General features: G+C 47.7%; 2 protein-coding genes across 3 annotated transcripts in view; both read right to left on the bottom strand.

The window, feature by feature from the left end:
* LOC142243542 (LIM zinc-binding domain-containing Nebulette) overlaps nt 1-22,180 on the bottom strand; it is a 321,524-nt gene that overhangs the window by 58,525 nt on the left and 240,819 nt on the right. The gene's annotated exons all lie outside the window — the stretch shown is intronic.
* LOC142243541 (nebulette-like) overlaps nt 1-22,180 on the bottom strand; it is a 145,810-nt gene that overhangs the window by 20,345 nt on the left and 103,285 nt on the right. The window contains exons 16-21 of the mRNA XM_075315579.1: nt 20,171-20,275; nt 18,270-18,374; nt 14,921-15,028; nt 9,790-9,900; nt 6,527-6,637; nt 6,330-6,437 (exon numbers count right to left, since the gene is read on the bottom strand). Coding sequence (XP_075171694.1) covers nt 6,330-6,437; nt 6,527-6,637; nt 9,790-9,900; nt 14,921-15,028; nt 18,270-18,374; nt 20,171-20,275 — 648 coding nt within the window. The remainder of the gene's footprint in view (nt 1-6,329; nt 6,438-6,526; nt 6,638-9,789; nt 9,901-14,920; nt 15,029-18,269; nt 18,375-20,170; nt 20,276-22,180) is intronic.

The following is a 22,180-nucleotide window of genomic DNA, read 5'->3' as shown; positions in this document are numbered from 1 at the left end:
GATCGCAGAGACTCTATGCGAAACTGCCACACCTGAACATGCTTGAGAAGCTTGAGATCCAGGTCGGAAGGCACCGCCCTCCTCGGGTACTAGGAATAGATTTAAGCAGAAATATCAGAACCGTTCCCAGTCGGGAACCGGTACAATTACTCCAGTGGCCTGCAAGAATGCCACAGCCTGTGAGAAGGCGGCGGCCTTGGAGCAGGGGGGAGTTGACAGAAAAAATCTGTTTGGCGGGCTGGATAGAATTCTATCCTGTAGCCGTGGGAGATGGTATCTCGCACCCACTGATCGGAGACGTGTTAAAACCATACGTCGCCAAAGTGGGAGAGCCTGCCACCGACCAAGGACGTTGCTGGCGTGGCCAGATAGCCAGGAGGAGGCTGACTTAGTGGCAGCATCTCCTGCGGTCTTCTCGTGCACCATTTGGGTTTACGATCCTTGGCTGAGCCAGTGGACGAGGCCGAGGGCTTAGGAACAATCAGATGGAGGAACAAAAAGAACGAAACCTCGACTGATTCCTGCCCTGGACAGGTTTCCTGGTTTAGGTTTGTGGCATGGAAGAAACTCTTCCCGCCAAGAGCTTCCTTAATAATTTCATCCAGTTGTTCCCGAATAGTCTGGTCCCAGCAAAAGGGAGCCCAGCAAGGAACTTCTTTAGAAGCATCCGCCTTCCACTTCCGAAGCCACAGGAGCCTGCGGATAGCGAGGAAAATAGCCGAGGCCACCGCAGCGCGGTGAGAGTCTCCAGCATGGCAGACATGGCATAGGATGAAAAGACTGAAGTCTGGAAGTTAAGGCAACCATTTCAGGCAAAGAGTCCCTGTGAGGGAATGCATCTCCCTAGAGAAGCAGAGATGGCTTTGAAAGCCGCACTGCTGCAAAGCTGGGGAGAACGAGGCCCCTGCCACCTCCATACAGATTTGGCCAGAAGGACAACCTGGCGGACAGCAAAGCCGTAAGTGAGGAGCCATCAACCACTGATACAACGTCCGGGCTGAGAGTCTAAACACCGGAGGGACCACCTTTGGTGAATGAGCCCACTCCTTGACCACCTCTGGTGGAAGGGGAAAACTGTCATCAGAACCACGCTTTGGGAAGCGTTTGCCAGAGCAGACCCTGGGCTTGGTCACAGTGGCCTGAAAACTGGAGTGGATAAGGAACACACTCCTTGTTCTCTTAGGCAAGGTAAACTGGTGCCTTTTTGCCAGAGAGGGTTGCTCCTCTGATACTGGCGGATTGAGGTCCAGTACAGAATTAATGTACAGGGGGAACCTTAGAGAGGTACCGTCAGCCACTGATACAACTATCCGGGCTGAAATACTAGACACCGGAGGGACCACCCTTGGTGAATGAGCCCACTCCTTGACCACCTCTGATGGAAGGGGGAAACAGTCATCAGAACCACGCTTTGGGAGCGTCTGTCAGGACAGGCTCTGGGCTTGGTCACAGTGGGCTGAAAACTGGAGTGGTTAAGGAACACACTCCTTGTTCTCTTAAGGTATACTGATGCCTTTCTGCCAGAGGGGGATACTCCCCTGATACAGGCGGATTGAGGTCCAGTACAAATATAATGGACGCAATCAAATCATTAGCATCTGCATCACCTTCGGACAGATCAATGGTACATTAAGTAGCGTCCGAGCCCCCAGTAAAGACATCCTCCTCGTCCAGTGAGTCAGCTCGTGAATCAGAGCTGCGGGACGGGGAAGGACAGGGGACCCTGCGTCTCCATTTTAGGAAGACGGGGTCTGAGATGAAGAGTCCTCTGAGAGCTTTGCTGAGCGAGCCGTAGCAGCCGAAGCGCCCTGAGAAGGGGGCTAATGCATGCTCAGCACCACCGGAGCAGCTGGAGGGACCACTGACGAGCCTCCAGGCTGAGGGACCACTGTGTTTATGTGCTCAGTACAGGCAGTACGAGTCTACATGCAGTGCGTATGAAGAACAGCCTTGCAGCCTTGCTCTGATGTGAGACATGCTGCAGAAGTGGGGGCTCTGTGAGGGAATGCATCTCCAGAATGACCCCCAGCAGAGTATATAAACAGAGAATATAAGCAGCTGCACAACAGGAGGTTGTGGCTTGCTAGACCGTTTAACATACATTTCTGTGCCCTTCAGTCCCCCAGCCCAGGCCCCCATTTGTCACAATGTGGTATCTCTGTGCCTATGCAGACATTGAGAACGCTGAGAAAATGGCGACCGGAGCGAGGAGAGGGGGCGGGGCCTACTCTGAGAGCGGGCAAATGAGGTATACAGGGGAGGGAATCCTTCCTCAGTGAGGAGTGTCCGTTCCCTGTGCTGAACAGCCGCTGGGCGGAGCCACACTATCCCTCTGCATGACTGACATGCAGGGGGAGTGAAACCGAAACTAGGCCTCAGGCGAAGCCGGGGCCTAGATTTAAACATGCGGCCAGCGTGCAGGCACCATCGGCGCGGTTCTCCAGTGAAAACTGGAGAACCAGCCGGAAACGTTACCACAGACATATTAACACACTCCCCCCAATAAATAAAGTACAAGGGACCCCTGGAAAGACCACTTTCTGTGGTAAAAACGTCTCAATACTTAGCTTGAGACGCAGGTGCCAGGTCCCTGGGGGGGGGTTAAACGCTCCGTCCGACAGGATCCTGAAAAAGGGCTGCGGATGGAGACCGGTCTCCTGCAAAGCAGTGAGAACCGAGATGGCTCCCACTTCAAGCCAGAGCCCCAGGGGATGGTGAAGGAGCGCGGCATGTGAAGGCTCCAGCCTTGTAAAGTCAACCTTAACAGTACCGCCGACACAGTGGGGTGAGAAGGGACATGCCGGGAGTCCAGATTGGACCCGCTTTTCTTCCAAATCTTTGAAATCCAAAAAATCAAAAATCAAAAATCAGAGAATGCATGTGTGTGTGTGACCTCCTGAACACAAAGCATTGAAACTGGCTAGGACTGGCTACCAGGGGGTGTATATGCTAGGAGGGAGGAGCTACACGTTTGAGTGTAGTACTTTGTGTGTCCTCCGGAGGCAGAAGCTATACACCCATGGTCTGGGTCTCCCATAAGGAACGATGAAGAAAGATGCATTTCCAACTTTCACCCAGAGTATCACCTTACCATAGAGTAGGGTGCCTGGCGTATATTTGCTACAAGCATTTGTCATTGTATTAGGAAGTTCCTGAAATCGAAAGGAAATCATAAACTTTGGAGGCTGTAATATAAAAGTCAACCACACTACATAAATGTAATAATGCTGTAATTAGTACAGAAGTGCCGGTAACACAAGTAGAGACTGATATATTAAGGATATTCCATACCCGCCTACATTTACATACTACTATCCACACGTCATTGGATTATGTATCATTGATTCATTGTGTCTCACGTTATCCACTTTCATAGTAAATTTTCTTTACTTCACTATTACTACAATGTGCAGTTTTCTGGGAGAGATCCCAGCCTAGAATAGAGTCTTTGCCTCATCTGGAAGACCTAATTTGTACCCATTAAGATAATTACAGTAATTATACATGGCCTTTATGCGAGTATTATGGCAGGGAAGTAATTACAACAATTATAATCTCTCTAAACTCAGGCAAGACGCAATAATGTTTTCCAGTCCCTCAAAAAGAAATATGTTCTGTTACCTAATTAGATGGTCTAGATGAGGCCATGAAACCAGGTCCAGGTTATGGGCGGTTATATCTGATAATGATATCATGATGATTTATAATTCGTCTGTTTTTACAATTAGAAGGGTATTGTAAAGGGAAAAAAATGCATTATTTAATGGGATATATTCCCACTTGGAGGGACACGTAACCAGGTCAAAAGTGACCGTTTCTTGCTATTATTATATTTATATTTTTTCTTTTGAATTTTAAATTTAAATTTTGAATTTAATTTTTTCTTTTAAATCCGCCATATGGTTCCAGATTGTGACATAAGTGGAAGGTGAAGGGTTACCACCGAGATTGTGAAATATTCAGTTTGTGGTTTTTTTTACTCTGTCATATGTCATATACGCCCTTGGAGAAAGCCACGGCGAAACGCGTCAGGGTGTCCCTTGGTAAGGCTGTGTTTATATGTAGCAATGTGGCATACTTTATTTGTTGGCATTTGTTACTTTATTTTTAACTAGCTGTAGTACCCGGGCGTTTCCCGGGATAGTAACTGTCTCTCTGTCTCTCTCCCAGTCTCTGTCTGTAGCTGTCTGTCTGTCTCTCTGTCTGTGTCTTTCTTTGTCTGTCTGTGTCTATGTCTCTGTCTGTTTCTCTCTCTCTTTCTGTATTTGTATCAGTCTGTCTCCCTCTATCTTCCCTGTCTGTCCCTTTCCAGGTCTGTCTCTTTCCACATCTGTCTCTGTCTGTGTCTCTGTCTGTCTGTCTCTTTCTGTCTCTCTTTATCCGTCTCCCCACCGACATCATATTACCTCACATATAAGCTTCTTATACTAACAGTTGCTATTAATAGCCTGTAGTTCCCACCTCCATTCAGTTTAATGGAGGCAGGATTTTGGAGAGTAACTGTAAAGTGCGGGGTTACATTTTCCCGTCAAAACATAGTCTATGACGTTCCCTGAGTCACATGCGGCGTCTGTGCAAAAGTTCGTGATTGTAAATGCGACGGTGCAAATAACTTTAGCGGACATACACACACAGACACACACACAGACACACACACACACACACACATAGATACATACACACATACATACACTGAGCTTTATATATTAGATTTTACTATCAGGTTAATATATTTTTTTCTTCTGATATATATTATTATTATTTTCATCTGCCATTTTACTTTCATCTATCCCACATTGCTACTATAATATGCCTCTGTTATCTTTATATGAATGAAGTCTCTATCATAAATTGTCATATAGCATAATTTGTATCAGACCATAGAAATAATTTTTGCATTTTTTTTCATAATTTATTATGAATTTAATGGTATTTTTTTGTCAATGTTGACATTGTCTGAGGTTAATATATACAGACAGAGGTGAATTTTTTTGCCATGAGATACTTCTATATGCCATTTTTCTACTTCTTCATTCTATACTGCTGTGCAATTTATTATCCTTTTTTGTTTCAATAAACGTGAATTTTGTATTAATTTTTTTTGTTCTTTCCAGTGTAGTTTTATAGGTTTTATATTTTCCACTGGGTAACTACCTGGCTGTTCTTTTTGTGACTGAGTTCAGTTTTTTTTGAGTGGTGGTCAATATTGTAGGTTTTCTGTCATATGGTTCAAGAAATAAATGTCTTTTTATTTTGTGTTCTAATTTTTATGAAGGGTTAATCTGGGTTCATCATATCTTTACGGCAAAATTTGTACGAGCCGCGGAGAGCGCATGCACCAATTTCATAATGATAGGACAAAGCAGTTTAAAAGGGGTTATCCACCTTTGGGGACATGTTATTCTACTGAAATGTATGTATTTGAGGCTAAAAAGATTTTTTGCAATTGGGTTTCATTAAAAATTTTGCACTGTTTGGCACACAGAAAATATAAAAACTCTGGAAATGAGCAAAGCACTGTCATTTTCCCCATCTCCCCTGAAGAAGCTGATTTAACCAGCGAAACATTCACTGCCTGCTGGGACCAGATTTAGCTTTTTTAAACAGACTGATATACATAGGAATAAATACTATATTTAAATTGATAGGTCTTTTGTTAAATGCTTGTGAATTGAAGTTGCTTTTAATGAATAGATCTTGGAATAATAATAATTTCTACAATTAGCTGTGTTTAAAAAAATGTTCCTGTGCTGAAATAATCTTATATATGTGTCCCTGCTGTGTACTGTGTAATGGCAATGTCTGACCTTACAGGGACATGGTCTGATCACACCACAGCTCCTGGGACAGGGAGGATGTAAAAGAGAGTATACAGATAGCATAGAATGGGATCTCAGCTGATTTTTATTGTGAGGTAAAATATTTCCTTGCCTTTATAAAATGTTTTACCTCACAGAAGAATAATTTGTGATCCCGTGCTGTAATGTCTTTATACTTTCTTACTTCCTCCCCGGCCCAGGAGCTGTGGTATGATCAGACCATATCCCTTGTTATTGCAAGGAACCTCGGATGGGGGACGTTATTACAAGAAGGGGCTCAGAATAGGTGACATTGTTACAGGATAGGGATATTATTACATTATGATTGGGGGAAGGAGGCAACATGTATGTCTTTATAGGAGTGAGAACACTACAAGACCTTATACATCTGACCAACATACAGGTAGGGGCCCAGATCCAAATTTTGCACTGGGGCCCATCAGACTGCGTAAAACAGTGTTGTAAGACCTAATGGCAGAACAGTAAATGTATCTCTATGAGTATCCTTACCTCACTGACTATTTCAGTTGCCCGTTTGGCTCGGATCATATCAGGGATGTCTGCGCTGAACTCCATGCCTTTTCCTTTAATATTTTCCAAGTCCTTCCGATACTCTTTCTTAAAAATAAAAAATTACGAAACACTCAGAAACTTGCTACCATAAAACCATAAACCCCAATATTATCACAACTTCTGATTACACCAACCTCATTTAATATTTGTGAAGCATTTTTCACCCTGATTAAATCGGGGGTATCTTCCAAAACAGTCAGACCCTTGCCTTTGATTCCTTCTTCTAGGTCCTTCCTGTATTGCCTCTTAATAAGGGAAACCAAGACAATATGTCAGCAGGCACATGCACGTTTTGTGATGTACTCTCAATGACTGTAGTATAAAAAGACACAGAACATTGTAAATTTGTGCTTCAGTTATTCAAAGTTTTAGAAACGTTGCCGATGTAAGCGAATGAAAACCATAGTCCAAAGATATACAGTACAGACCAAAAGTTTGGACACCTTCTCATCTCTAGAACAACTGTTAAGAGGAGACTTTGTGCAGCAGCCTTCATGGTAAAATAGCTGCTAGGAAACCACTGCTAAGGACAGGCAACAAGCAGAAGAGACTTGTTTGGGCTAAAAAACACAAGGAATGGACATTAGACCAGTGGAAATCTGTGCTTTGGTCTGATGAGTCCAAAATTGAGATCTTTGGATCCAACCACCGCGTCTTTGTAGAAAAGGTGAACGGATGGACTCTACATGGCTGGTTCCCACCGTGAAGCATGGAGGAGGAGGTGTGACGGTGTGGGGGTGCTTTGCTGGTGACACTGTTGGGGATTTATTCAAAATTGAAGGCATACAGAACCAGCATGGCTACCACAGCATCTTGCAGCGGCGTGCTATTCCATCCGGTTTGCGTTTAGTTGGACCATCATTTATTTTTCAACAGGACAATGACCCCAAACACACCTCCAGGCTGTGTAAGGGCTATTTGACTAAGAAGGAGAGTGATGGGGTGCTACACCAGATGACCTGGTCTCCATAGTCACCAGACCTGAAACCAATCGAGATGGTTTGGGGTGAACTGGACCGCAGAGTGAAGGCAAAAGGGCCAACAAGTGCTAAGCATCTCTGGGAACTCCTTCAAGACTGTTGGAAAACCATTTCCGGTGACTACCTCTTGAACCTCATCAAGAGAATGCCAAGAGTGTGCAAAGCAGTAATCAAAGCAAAAGGTGGCTACTTAGAAGAACCTAGAATTTAAGACATATTTTCAGTTGTTTCACACTTTAAGTATTTCATTCCACATGTTTTAATTCATAGTTTTGATGCCTTCAATGTGAATCTACAATTTTCAGAGTCCTGAAAATAAAGAAAACTTTTTGAATGAGAAGATGTGTCCAAACTTTTGGTCTGTACTGTAAATTCATCCGTAAGGTGTGGAAAATCCTCTGTGAATAGCAAAAATAAGTCTGATAATTGAGCATTTCTATTTATCCTGGGTTTACATTTGCTGATGGTGATGATCAATGACCAAGCAATGGCTACATGTAAACTAAATGATGGAAGTTTAACCCCTTCACCCCGGGCGATTTTCCGGGTTTTTTTTTGTTTTTGTTTTTTACTCTTCTTCTTCGTAGCCGTAACTTTATTTTTCCAACAATCTTGCCATATGAAGGCTTGTTACTTTGCAGGACATGTTGTATTTTTAAATGAAACCATGAGTTTTACCATATAGTGTACTGGAAAGTGTGGAAAAATTGCAAAAAAAAAGTGTGATTGCACGATTGTTTAGGGGTATTTTATTCACTGTGGTCACTATATGGTAAAACCGATGTGTCGGTGTGATCCATCAGGTCAGTAAGAGTGTGTAGATACCAAACATGTATAGGTTTACTCTTATCTAACAGGTTAAAGAAAATTCAGAAGTTTGTCCAAAACAAGTGGCACACTTTTTGTGCCATTTTCCGCAACCTGTAGCCTTCTCATTGTTTGGTATATGGGTCTCCGTGATGGCTTATTTTATGCATGTAGAGCTGACATTTTTATTGGTACCATTTTTGCACAAATGCTGTTTTGATCGCCTGTTATTGCATTTTGAGCAAAATTTGCGACAAGCCAAAAACGTAATTTTGGCATTTGGCAATACCAAATATGCGTATATTTTATTTATTTATTTATTTTTTTAAAGGTTTAATTTTCAATGGGGCAAATGGGGTGGGTGTTGAAATTTTAGGTTTTTTTAATAAAAAAAAAATGTAAACTAGTCCTACTAGGGGACTATAAGGATCAGCAATCTGATTGCGGATTCATTTCTGTTGATCAGAGCTGCACAGCTCTGATCAACAGAAATGCTGTGTTCTTGTTATGGTTGTCGGCTCTAACAGGAACTACGTCATCATAGCGACAGGAGTCATCATATGATCACGTCACGGGGCCTCTGATGGTGGCGGAGAAAGGCAATTTCCCCAGCGTGGCCATTTAAATTGCAGTCACATTTTGACAGTGCGTTCTAAGGGGTTATCAGGCACGGGTGGATGGTGGATCCACCTGCGCCTGTAAACCACACATGTCTGCTGTTCAAATCAGCAGACATGCAGGGATCGCTGCCGGTTCACCACAGCAGCTGGCAGTGATTACCCCTTCAGAATTTAGGACATTACGGTAAGTTCTCGGTCATGAAGAGGTTAAAGGAAATCTGTCAGCAGGTATTTGCCATGTAAGCTGAAGACAGCATCGCGCAAGGTTTAAAACACAGAATTCAGTGATGCTTGTCTTGTCAAAGTCAAGACCTGTTGTTTATTTTCTATATTTGTTTAAGCAGCAGGACATCTCTGTGCTTTGACTACAATGTCATGCGACGGGCAGTCTGGCACACCACCTCTTCTGAATGACACCTCACTGTCAATGTAAAATCTCTACAGAGAGCCTGGTGTGGGCGGTGGCAGCTCTCTCAGCTCTGCTACATAACTAAATCTTAAAATTCTGATTGTGTCAAAACAGCTGCACCCTGCAATCTAAGTGATATATCGTTGGAGTCAGAATCTCTTTGCCTACATTATGCTGCTCACAGATCAGGTAGCAAAAATCTGCTGACAGATTCCCTTTAATAGCTCTAATACAATTGTTCTGTATGCGTGGAATATAATTGTCCTTGGCAGCACATTTCCTGCTACACAGGAATATGTACAGCCGAGAACAAGTATTTTTAAGCTCAAGCTTAGATATCGTTTTACCCAATGGATGAGCGTTTTCCTCGTTCTTCTGCTGATTAGCAGATTGTTTAGAGATAATCAAGAAACTAGGGTTCCTATGAATTAAGGGCCACTGTAAATAGATCCTTATCAAACTAATGCAATATAATACAGTATAGAAGGTCACAGTACAATAAAAATTAGTCTAAGCAGAAGTATTTTTCTATAGACAGTGGTGCAAAATATCTAGGATGGCGGACTATGGACATTTCATACCTCGCTGACCAAGGTCATGGCATGTTTTGCATGCAGGAATGTTGGCGTGAGATCTAAGTCCACTGAAGCTTTTCCTTTGATTTGCTCTTCAAAATCTTTCCTATATGATTTCTGATAAAGCACAAATAATGTCCAATTAATTGGTTATCGGCACGGAAGAAAAGTAAATACTCAAAAAATAGAAAAAAAATTGCTCAAACACGAATGACTAATGAGGCTGCAGACTGTGTGTGGTATGATTCCCCACTCACTCCAATAGTGCCGAGCTGCAATACCAGGCACAACCTATATGCCAGTGTGGCGCTGTTTCTAGATGAAGAGTTGATGATGCAAAGACTGTCAAAAATATTATTATGGTAAATGACTCGCCCACCCCAGGGCTAGGGGACACCCGGTGCCGGGCCGGACTAGTCCGGTGGTAGTCAGTGGTGGCTGGGCCCGGCTCCGTGGCCCTGGTGGGTGTCAGTTGAATATGTGGCTGATGAGTTGAAGTTAATGTTCGTGACGCCACCTGTGGTATGCGGCTATTAAGCCGCCGCTGCTATGGGAGAACTCCGGGGTGATGTTATGGCAGCTATGATGTTACTGCTCCCCACAGGTGGAGCGATGCCCCGGGATACAGTTGGTGCCCGTGAAAGTCTATGGTGTTGTGTGGCTAACACGGTGCAGGGCCGACAGGCGAGGAAAGAACCAGGCACAAACAACAGTCTCTTTACCTTCTCCTCTTTTACTCTGGGAACAGTCCAGTCCTGGGAGACCGTTACAGGTGGTGATGGGGATCCGGTCGGCCTGGAAGTACTTGGGATGATCTTTCTGGCCAGCTGAGTATGAGGCCTACTCCTGTACTTTGCTTTGTGATGATAGGACCCTGCTTCACTGAATCCAGCAATGGCCCTCTTTGCTGCTGGGACCGATGGCACGTCCCTTCTTTCTGTAGGTGGCTGCGCAGACCCTCTCTCTGGTGCTTCTCCGCTGGAGTCCACACCGGGCCCTGATGCTGCAGCTGTACCTTGGATGTTTCTGGGCCAGGGGCTTGCAGCTCTCCTGCCCTTCGGACTCGGCTACCAGGGACGGATTTTATACCCTGGCAACCACAGACTCCGATGTCTGAGTCTCTCTGCTGCCTCTCAGCTATTCCTGCTTCTCTGGGCCAAGCTGCTCCAGCTCTAGGCCCCAGATTCACAGGACAGCTCACTCTGCGTCTGTTCACTTTCACTACTCCCTTCAGACTGACTCCACTTCCTCCCTCTGGTCAGGTAGAGGAAGGCTCCCTGGAATTCCAGGTTCAGAGCTCCCCCTGCTGGCCGGAGGGAGAACTGTGTTGGGTGTTAAACCTGCTGGCCAATGGATCTCCCAATTACCTCCAGGCTCAGCATTAACCCTTTGAGAGGGCAATGCTGTTGTGGCGACCAGGTCCTAGGGCGCCACACTCCCCCTTAGTTAAATTCAGTACTCCCGGACTGTGGAAACAAAACATAACATGTCATACATTTCATCCCAATATGGGAGGCACATTCTCTTTGTACCATCCTTTTTCTTTACGAGCACTAGTGGAGCTGCCCAGGGGCTACAACTATCTCTGATAACCCCAGCCTCCTTCATTTCCCGTAACATTTCTTTGGCACGCTGATACTGTGCGGGGGGTACAGGGCGGTATCTCTCTTTAACGGGGGGATGATCACCCGTGGGGATTTGATGTTTAACCCCTTTCACCTGCCCAAAATCTAGGGGGTGTTTGCTGAAGACCCGCTCGTACTCCTGTACCACCCGGTAAACCCCATTCTTTTGGTGTGAGGGGGTGGAGTCGGTGCCCACATGTAAGTTTTGGCACCAGTCTTCCAGCTGCCCCTTGGAGCCCTTGTCTTCCGCCTGGTCGGACGGGATCAAGGGTTCCACTGCTTTGATGGTGTTGTTGCTGACAGTGTACAGTTTTGCTACAGTGGCGTACCGGGGCAATTTGGCTTCCTCCTCCCCACAATTCAGGACACGGATGGGCACTCTCCCCTTGCGGACGTCTGCTACCCCTCTGGCTATCAGGACTCCAGGCCTACTGTCTGAATACACCGGTTCTACCAAGGCATGGTAATCCTGACCCTTGAGGCCTATTGCTGCCCGACACCATATCAACATTTCACTTCTTGGGGGTATTGCAATGGGTAGGGGGTCACTTACCCTCACACTGCCAATTTCTCCTCCGGCCAGCTCCACCTGCTGCCTCCTCATCAGGGCTCTGATCTCCCTCTGTAGGGCACGCTGCTGCCCGGAGCTGGCAGTTTCAGACGCCTGCTGCAACAAAATTATCACTTCGGCAATACAATTTTCTATCACATTTGTACCAATGGTTACCAGCGGGTCAGATTCTTTGCGATCAATATCTACAATTATCATCCCCTGACATGGCAATTCCACCCGCCCCACTTTAATGGTTACTTCTTTATACCCAATTTGAGGTAAGGGCTGACCATTACTGGCCACAATTGTTAGATCATCATCTGGGCCATGGTCAATGTCTGAATCAGCCCAATATCTTTTGTACAGTTTATAGGGGATGGTCGTTACCTGGGACCCAGTATCCAGGAGGGCATTCAAAGGGATCCCATCCAGCACAATAGGAAGGACCGGTCGTCCTCCCACATACTTGCTGCGGCTGGGGGTTGAGCCGGGCTTCCTTACACCTGGGGGTCGGCTCCTGGCCCCAGGCTCGGCCCATTTAAAGGACAGTATCGTGCAATGTGGCCCGCCTGGCTGCAGCGGCGGCAGATCGGTTGTCCCGTTGAATCATACCGGTCTGTGTCTCTGCCTCGGGTCGGCGGAACCCTCCTCTGTCGCATCCATGGGACGTCATCTGGGCTGGAGGCCAACTCGATTTTTGCAGGCGATGGGGTCACTTGTAGGGACTGCACGATCTTGGCAAGGGCAGCTACAGTCTTGGTCAGCTCCTGGAACTGCTGTCTGAGCTCTGCAGTGGGATCCTTATCCAGGGACTGCGCCTCAGCCCCTGCAGTGGCTCGTGTTGCAGGCACCACCCCGGGGTACGTGATAGCAAGAGGCCGGAGGGGCACTGGGTCATTCGGTGTAGATTCTCTCAGTACCCGGATGGCCTGGTCCTTAAACTTTGCAAAGTCCAGAGCAGGGTTCTGCAGGACCATGATACGCAGCTGGGTCCTGTGGGCATCTGACAGGAGCCCCTCTATGAACTGCTCAGTTAGGAGTTTGTGTTCTTCACGTACACTCTCTGGGTCCACTTGTTTAACCGCTTTCAGGGCCTCCTGCAGGTTTAAGGCATAGTCCCTTATGCTGTCTGTGGGCCGCTGCTTGCACCCAAAGAATCTCATCTTTATCTCTGCTGCGGTGCGGGTGTCAAAAGTACTCTTTAGCTTGGCCAGTATCTGGGTTACTGTCCCTTTATCTGTATCAGGCCAGGACTTCACTTCACGCTGGGCTGCGCCGGCTAGCTGTCCCATTAATATGCCCACCTTCTGGCTCTCAGTCAGTGGATACACCCGGAATAAGCTGTGCAGGCTTTCTCTGAAGTCGCTCAAGGTATGGGACTCCCCGGAATACTGCGGCAGCCATTCTGCGCCCGGTATGTACGGCATGGTGATCGGCATTACCGGCGCTACAGCGGGGGATGGGGCGACGGCGACAGGGATCGCTTCGGCGGGCGCTGCGGCGTCTCGGGCTATGGCAGCCACCTGCCCTCCCTCTGCGTCGGACATCTTCCTCCCCCTTAGTGAACCTTACCAGGCTCCGTTCACTTTTCAAATTTCCTTCCGGGTCGCACGGGGTTAACAGCGCTCTGCTCTGATGGCGCGCTCCCTTCGCGCTCTTTGTCAGGCACGCCCCCCTTCTTCCTGCGCTCAGTGAGGATAATGGCGGCGGCAGTTTTCAAACAGTGAAACACGCAGTAATACAGTCTTTAAAGCGCAATTATTCAGGCGCACAGTACCCGGTGGAACCGGGCACGAAATCCTGTTCGTGACGCCAAAAGTTGACTCGCCCACCCCAGGGCTAGGGGACACCCGGTGCCGGGCCGGACTAGTCCGGTGGTAGTCAGTGGTGGCTGGGCCCGGCTCCGTGGCCCTGGTGGGTGTCAGTTGAATATGTGGCTGATGAGTTGAAGTTAATGTTCGTGACGCCACCTGTGGTATGCGGCTATTAAGCCGCCGCTGCTATGGGAGAACTCCGGGGTGATGTTATGGCAGCTATGATGTTACTGCTCCCCACAGGTGGAGCGATGCCCCGGGATACAGTTGGTGCCCGTGAAAGTCTATGGTGTTGTGTGGCTAACACGGTGCAGGGCCGACAGGCGAGGAAAGAACCAGGCACAAACAACAGTCTCTTTACCTTCTCCTCTTTTACTCTGGGAACAGTCCAGTCCTGGGAGACCGTTACAGGTGGTGATGGGGATCCGGTCGGCCTGGAAGTACTTGGGATGATCTTTCTGGCCAGCTGAGTATGAGGCCTACTCCTGTACTTTGCTTTGTGATGATAGGACCCTGCTTCACTGAATCCAGCAATGGCCCTCTTTGCTGCTGGGACCGATGGCACGTCCCTTCTTTCTGTAGGTGGCTGCGCAGACCCTCTCTCTGGTGCTTCTCCGCTGGAGTCCACACCGGGCCCTGATGCTGCAGCTGTACCTTGGATGTTTCTGGGCCAGGGGCTTGCAGCTCTCCTGCCCTTCGGACTCGGCTACCAGGGACGGATTTTATACCCTGGCAACCACAGACTCCGATGTCTGAGTCTCTCTGCTGCCTCTCAGCTATTCCTGCTTCTCTGGGCCAAGCTGCTCCAGCTCTAGGCCCCAGATTCACAGGACAGCTCACTCTGCGTCTGTTCACTTTCACTACTCCCTTCAGACTGACTCCACTTCCTCCCTCTGGTCAGGTAGAGGAAGGCTCCCTGGAATTCCAGGTTCAGAGCTCCCCCTGCTGGCCGGAGGGAGAACTGTGTTGGGTGTTAAACCTGCTGGCCAATGGATCTCCCAATTACCTCCAGGCTCAGCATTAACCCTTTGAGAGGGCAATGCTGTTGTGGCGACCAGGTCCTAGGGCGCCACATAAACTTATGCTAAGGGGTATGACCCATCCAAAAATCCTGGTAGTAATCGTTCTGTAATCGTTCTACCAACCTCACTCTGAATTTTTTGAGCCTCCTTTGAAACATTGTACGACGGAGTATCCACAAATTCAAGCATGGACCTTCCCTTTGATTTTTCATACTCCTCTCTGTATTTGACCTAAAAAGTAAGATAAAATAATTAATTATGGACGAGGATACAGTAGGTGAGGAACCTGCCCGCGAGGGCTCACAGTCTACAGGGGATGGATGAGTATACAGCAGGTGAGGAACTTGCCCGTGAGGGCTCACAGTCAACAGGAGATGGGTGAGGCTACAGTAGGCGAAGACATGCCCGCGAGTTCTCAAAGTCTACAGGGGATGGGTGAGGATACAGTAGGTGAGGAACCTGCTCGCGAGGGCTCACAGTCTACAGTGGATGGGTGAGAATACAGTAGGTGAGGGCCCTGCCCGCAAGGGCTCACAGTCTACAGTGGATGGGTGAGAATACCGTAGGTGAGGAACCTGCTCGCAAGGGCTCACAGTCTACAGTGGATGGGTGAGAATACAGTATGTGAGGAACCTGCTTGCGAGGGCTCACAGTGTATAGTGGATGGGTGAGAATACAGTAGGTGAAGAACCTGCTCGCGGTGAGGATTAAGAAGGTGAGGGCCCTGTCCCGTGAGGGCTCACAGTCTACAGGGGATGGGTGAAGATACAGTAGGCGAGGAATCTGCTCGCGAGGGCTTACAGTCTACACAGTCTACAGTGGATGGGTGAGAATACAGTAGGTGAGGGCCCTGCCCGCAAGGGCTCACAGTCTACAGTGGATGGGTGAGAATACCGTAGGTGAGGAACCTGCTCGCAAGGGCTCACAGTCTACAGTGGATGGGTGAGAATACAGTATGTGAGGAACCTGCTTGCGAGGGCTCACAGTGTATAGTGGATGGGTGAGAATACAGTAGGTGAAGAACCTGCTCGCGGTGAGGATTAAGAAGGTGAGGGCCCTGTCCCGTGAGGGCTCACAGTCTACAGGGGATGGGTGAAGATACAGTAGGCGAGGAATCTGCTCGCGAGGGCTTACAGTCTACACAGTCTACAGTGGATGGGTGAGAATACAGTAGGCGAGGAACCTGCTCGCGAGGGCTCACAATCTACAGTGGATGGGTGAGAATACAGTAGGCGAGGAACCTGCTCGCGAGGGCTCACAGTCTACAGGGGATGGGTGAGAATACAGTAGGTGAGGAACCTGCTCACGAGGGCTCACACTGTACAGTGAATGCTTTTCTCTTCTGAACAATTTTTCTCACTGTAGAATGTTTGACTCCAAATTGTTTGGATATGGCTTTATAACCCTACGTAGATTGATGGGCAGTACCTGTTGCTTCTTTAATATCGTTGCTGAGGTTTTTTTTCTCTTGCCATTATAATAATAATAATAATAATAAATAATAATAATAATCTTTATTTCTATAGCGCCAACATATTCCGCAGCGCTTTACAATTCAGGAGGATCATATACAAACAAGTAACAGTTATAGAAATACAATATTTAGAGGAAAAAAAAAAAGAAAAAACACAACCCTGCTCGTGAGAGCTTACAATCTACAATGAGATGGGGGGGAGGGGCAAGGTACAAGTGCTTATTTACAATGACAATCTACAATGAGATGGGGGGGAGAGGCAAGGTTCAAGTGCTTATTTACAATGACAATCCAGCCATCTCACGGAAATGGGGCTAGATAGTGGTTTCCTGGACCAGTGGGCCCGAGCCTTGAGATGCCTTTGGGTGCCATGGAGTTTGATGTGGAGTTATGTTGTGAGAAGTTGTAGAGGGACTATGTGAATCGAATCTGATTAGGGAGTGTGATAGGCCGCCCTAAAAAGATGCGTCTTTAGGGTGCGTCTGAAGCTGAGTAAGTTGTGATTTGTCCTAACGTCTTGGGGTAGAGCGTTCCAGAGGGTTGGTGCAGCTCGGAAGAAGTCTTGGATCCGGGAGTGGGAGGTTCGAATTAGTGTGGATGTTAGTCGGAAGTCGTTTTGCATAGCGTAGAGAACGGGTGGGGTGATAGACAGAGAGGAGGGTGGAGATGTAGGGGGGTGCCGCACTGTGGAGAGCTTTGTGGGTGAGAACAAGCAGTTTGAATTGGATCCTGCGATATATGGGCAGCCAGTGCAATGACTGGCACAGAGCAGAGGCATCCGAGTAGCGGTTAGCCAGATAGGTGACCCTGGCTGCTGCATTAAGGATGGACTGTAGAGGAGAGAGTCTAGTTAGGGGGATGCCAATTAATAGAGAGTTACAGTAGTCAAGGCGAGAGTGGATCAGGGCCACGGTGAGGGTTTTTGTCGTTTCCATAGTGAGAAAGGGGCGGATTCTAGAGATGTTCTTGAGGTGCAAGCGGCAGGAGCGGGCAAGAGATTGTATGTGGGAGGTGAAGGAGAGATCAGTGTCAAGTATAACCCCCAGACAGCGGGCTTGCTGCCTAGGACTTATCGTTGTGCCACACACAGAGAGGGAGATGTCAGGTTGAGGAAGGTTGGAGGATGGAGGAAAAAGAAGAAGTTCAGCTTTGGATAGGTTAAGTTTCAGATAAAGAGCAGACATGACATTGCAAACTGCAGTCAGGCAGTCACTTGTGTTCTTCTGTTCACTTGTGCCATTGAATTAACACATGCCTACTTTTATATTTTGCGACTTTTCAAAGCATTTTACACCAAATTTCTGGCATAAACACTTGGAGGACTCAACGCCTAAAGCGGGCTTTACACGCTGCGACATCGCTAATGCGGAGTCGTTGGGGTCACGGAATTGGTGACGCACATCCGGCCGCATTAGCGATGCCGTTGCGTGTGACACCGATAAGCGATTTTGCATTGTTGCAAAAACGTGCAAAATCGCTAATCGGCGACATGGGGGTCCATTCTAAATAATCGTTACTGCAGCAGTAACGAAGTTGTTCCTCGTTCCTGCGGCAGCACACATCGCTGCGTGTGACGCCGCAGGAACGAGGAAGCTCCCCTTACCTGCCACCCGTCCGCTATGCGGAAGGAAGGAGGTGGGCGGGATGTTACGTCCCGCTCATCTCCGCCCCTCCGCTGCTATTGGGCGGCGGTTCAGTGACGCTTCAGTGACGTCGCTGTGACGCCGCACGGACCGCCCCCTTAGAAAGGAGGCGGTTCGCCCGTCACAGCGACGTCGCCAGACAGGTAAGTATGTGTGACGGCTGTTGTGCGGCACGGGCAGCGATTTGCCCGTGTCGCGCAACAGATGGGGGCGGGTACCCACACTAGCGATATCGGGACCGATATCGCAGTGTGTAAAGTAGCCTTAAGTTTTGGTTTCAGAACTTTTTAACTTTATAACAGAACTTTTTAGAAATATATTTTTTTCATTATCTTATATTATGTATAGCACTTACCTGACTTTGCAGCACAGCATTCTCTTTATGATGAATCTGTTCTGCGGTGTCCAAAACAAAATGATAATTCCCCTTGTTTTCTTCAAATTGTTTCTTATAGATTTTCTGAAAGACAGAGGACATGTGTATTAGACCTAATGTAAAAAGGTCAAATGATCCATTAATAAACTGTCGATGTCATTATTTCTATGCAAATACTTCATTAGATTTAGTTTTTTCCCATTTCCAATGACATTATATAAAGGCCCCATACACATTAGAAAAAAGTTATCCAAACCCGTCATGTGTATGGGAGCTTCCATACAAATTAACCCTACTGAATTCCAATAATTCATCCTTTTGCTCAGTAGAGCAAGCACTCCTTTATGTAGGAAGGTCCACCTGAAGCCAAGTATGAGCATTACAAGAAATATATACTTTGAAGATCCAACCGAGGACCATTGCAGGAGACCAGACTAGTCCAGCGCCACAACGGAGCGGTTCTCCCAACCGGGGACCATAGCAGGAGACCAAACTAGTCCAGCCCCACAACGGAGAGGTTCTCCCAATCGGGGACTATAGCAGGAGACCAGACTAGTCCAGCGCCACAACGGAGTGGTTCTCCCAACCGGGGACTATAGCAGGAGACCAGACTAGTCCAGCCCCACAACAGAATGGTTCTCCCAACCGGGGACCATAACAGGAGACCAGACTAGTCCAGCCTCACAACAGAGTGGTTCTCCCAACCAGGGACTATAGCAGGAGACCAAACTAGTCCAGCCCCACAACGGAGAGGTTCTCCCAATCGGGGACTATAGCAGGAGACCAGACTAGCTCAGCGCCACAACGGAGTGGTTCTCCCAACCGGGGACTATAGCAGGAGACCAGACTAGTCCAGCCCCACAACAGAATGGTTCTCCCAACCGGGGACCATAACAGGAGACCAGACTAGTCCAGCCCCACAACAGAGTGGTTCTCCCAACCAGGGACTATAGCAGGAGACCAGACTAGTCCAGTGCCACAACAGAGTGGTTCTCCCAACCGGGGACCATAACAGGAGACCAAACTAGTCCAGCCCCACAATGGAGAGGTTCTCCCAATCGGGACTATAGCAGGAGATCAGACTAGCTCAGCACCACAATGGAGTGGTTCTCCCAACCGGGGACTATAGCAGGAGACCAGACTAGTCCAGCCCCACAACAGAGTGGTTCTCCCAACCAGGGACTATAGCAGGAGACCAGACTAGTCCAGCGCCACAATGGAGCGGTTCTTCCAACCACTCCAGCTGATTTATAGGTCTGTCCCTTGAGGTTGCTATGTTTCCCAGACGAAATTTCAACTTACATTTTATTTGAAACGCCAGAGCATTTCAGAAAATGATATATGTGGCTTCATGCTGCGCACCATTTGGGTATCATGAATTTGCAGACAGGTTCCCTTTAAGGACAATAATTCTACAGAGTTCCAACTACAAATTTATAATAAGTGTCACTTTCGATCAAAGATGACCCTCGCCATATTTTGGCACCATGGCCACCCCAAGCCCCTTGCTATCCTTCCTATTGATTATTGCTTACCCCAGTGTCCCTTCTGAATAATGAAACTTGTGCTTTAGCTTTCCGAGCTGAGTGAACGAAATACAAATGCACAACTAGGTCCAGGGTGTACTAAATTTTGGTAGACATACAACTCCAATGACATTCATTTTATATTGCTGAGCCGGATGATGTAGTGTAAAAATACATTTCTGGCCCCAATGGTAACAATCCTACAGCATAGGTCCATAGGATGGTATTAGTCAGAGTATGATGACCATTCTAAAGAATTAATGAGGGTTATAGTTAGAATTACCCTAGGGATCATCAGAATTGCTTAATAAATCATGAATTTAGACAATATTTGGAGTCCACTCATCTGCTTACATTGCTTTGTAGCTTGGTGGCTTTGAGAGCGTGTTCCAGGTGGAGCAGGTTGGGAAGATCTACAGATGGGTCATGTATGACGTGCTTGTCTTTCTTATAGTTCACCTGAAAAACAGAGTAAAGATGTGGGAGGAAAGGTTAATGGGGTCCTCTTCTAAGATTTCACTGGTCAAATCTGTCTTCAGTGAACAGAAGTTTTCAGTTCGCTGAGGTATCATATTACAATTGCTGCCCATAGAAGTTTATGGAAAGGAGATAGAAATAGAGGCAGAAAGTCACACAAAAGATGCAGGATACAAATCATATACTAGTCACAAATGGTTTCCTCATACACACACACGATAGGTAATCCTAGAATGTTACCTGGATCTATTAGTAATCCTTAAAGTAAACCTGATAGCTGATCCACGGGCAGCATGCACTGGCTGTACGATTTCAGACAGATATTTTTGACTTTGAAACATTGCAGCGTTTCAGAGAAAAATATGCCCTAATAGCCATTCAATAGACTTGTTGGACCGGTGGGTCTCCAGCGGCTTCTCACGCCGGTTGCCCTGATCTCACAGGTGTCTCCCTGTACATGCAGTGTTGATCAAGGAAGCAGAAGAAAAGGGTTTCAATGCCCCAATGCCGGACAAACTCAGGTGAGTTATCAGTGATGATCAGCAATTTTTATTGTTTATAGTTTGACTCGTTTCAGAGCCAGCATGCTCCTTCCTCAGGAACCAACAAAAACAATGTACATGTGTGACGCCCTGGCAAAGCCAGGTTGTCACAGAAAGAGTTAATCCTCCTTGGTAATCTGATCTCACACCGATGCAGCAGGACAAACCACAGCCCCCAGTGTAAGAGAAAAGCAGAGCAGAGGGGAGGGGCTGGAGCAGAGTGTAAGGAGAGGCAGACAGAAGAGGAGTCTGGAGTTGTAGCTCCCAGGCTGATAGTGAAGCGTGCTCCGAGAGGGCCGGGACAGGCTGTGAGTGAGGAAGGGGCCAGAGGTAGCCGGGCAGGGTAGTGGCCCCCCGGTACCTGGGTGACCCGGATCACTGCAGGGGAGTGGACTCCCCGTTCCCGGCTGAGGAGAAGGAGGAAGAGAGTGGAGAGAAAGGCACCTGGCTGCAGGGAAAGAACAGGAGCTGCTGCACCGTGTGTGGGACACTAACACCCCCGTACCGAAGGCTGCGGACACCGGCAATTCCTAGTTTACCAGTGACTCCGTGTGAATTACTTGTGAGTACGCCCATGCCCTCAGGCACCGCACCGCAGCACTGCGCCCTGATCCCTGCTTACCCCATCACCGGGCCCCGGGACAACCAACCCCCTACCCACGGAGGGGAGAATCACCAACTCAGCTGCTCCCTATCACCGCTCCCGGGATCCCCATAAAGAGCAGCGGTGGTGTCAACAAATCACCACAACCGTGGGTGGCGTCACGGACAATCTCCCTTAACAAAACCCCTTTTACTGTGGAGCCTGGGATCACAGACCGGGTCACGCTACCGTGATACCCACAGAAGTGACCTCGTGGCCCGGATCTGAGTACCCCCTGGTCCCCGGGCGACACACATGCAGGCATGGAGACATCTGTCCCTCTTGGGGAGTGGGCATGGAGAAGCTGCTGAGAACCTGCCTGTCCGACTAGTCTGCAGCAGGACTCTTTCCTCGATAGCTATTAAGGTATTTTTTTTGTCACAATATGGTGAGGGAACGCCCCTCTAGCAGTATAACTCAGAGGAGACACCAAGGAAGATGTAGAGGAAGGCCCTGGTGATAGGGGGTGGGGGAGAAGAATTACTATCTCACACTCATCTGTGACTTACTCCTGAACTCTCTAATTGCCCTAAATGGGTACTTCCTCCTGTATGCCGTCACATGCCTAGGTCCTCGCTGACCCTAAAATTACCCTGGCTAGTGAATACCACTACAATAAAACAATACAAGGAAGGTAAGACAAATGGGTGAAGAAAGACATAACAAATAACACTCCTAGACTTCTTCAGCAGGAAACTTCAC

Source organism: Anomaloglossus baeobatrachus, chromosome 6 (assembly GCF_048569485.1).
Source record: "Anomaloglossus baeobatrachus isolate aAnoBae1 chromosome 6, aAnoBae1.hap1, whole genome shotgun sequence".
NCBI classification, from domain to species: domain Eukaryota; kingdom Metazoa; phylum Chordata; class Amphibia; order Anura; family Aromobatidae; genus Anomaloglossus; species Anomaloglossus baeobatrachus.
Note: the sequence above shows the minus strand (reverse complement) of the source record. Positions and strands in the feature narration are given on the sequence as shown.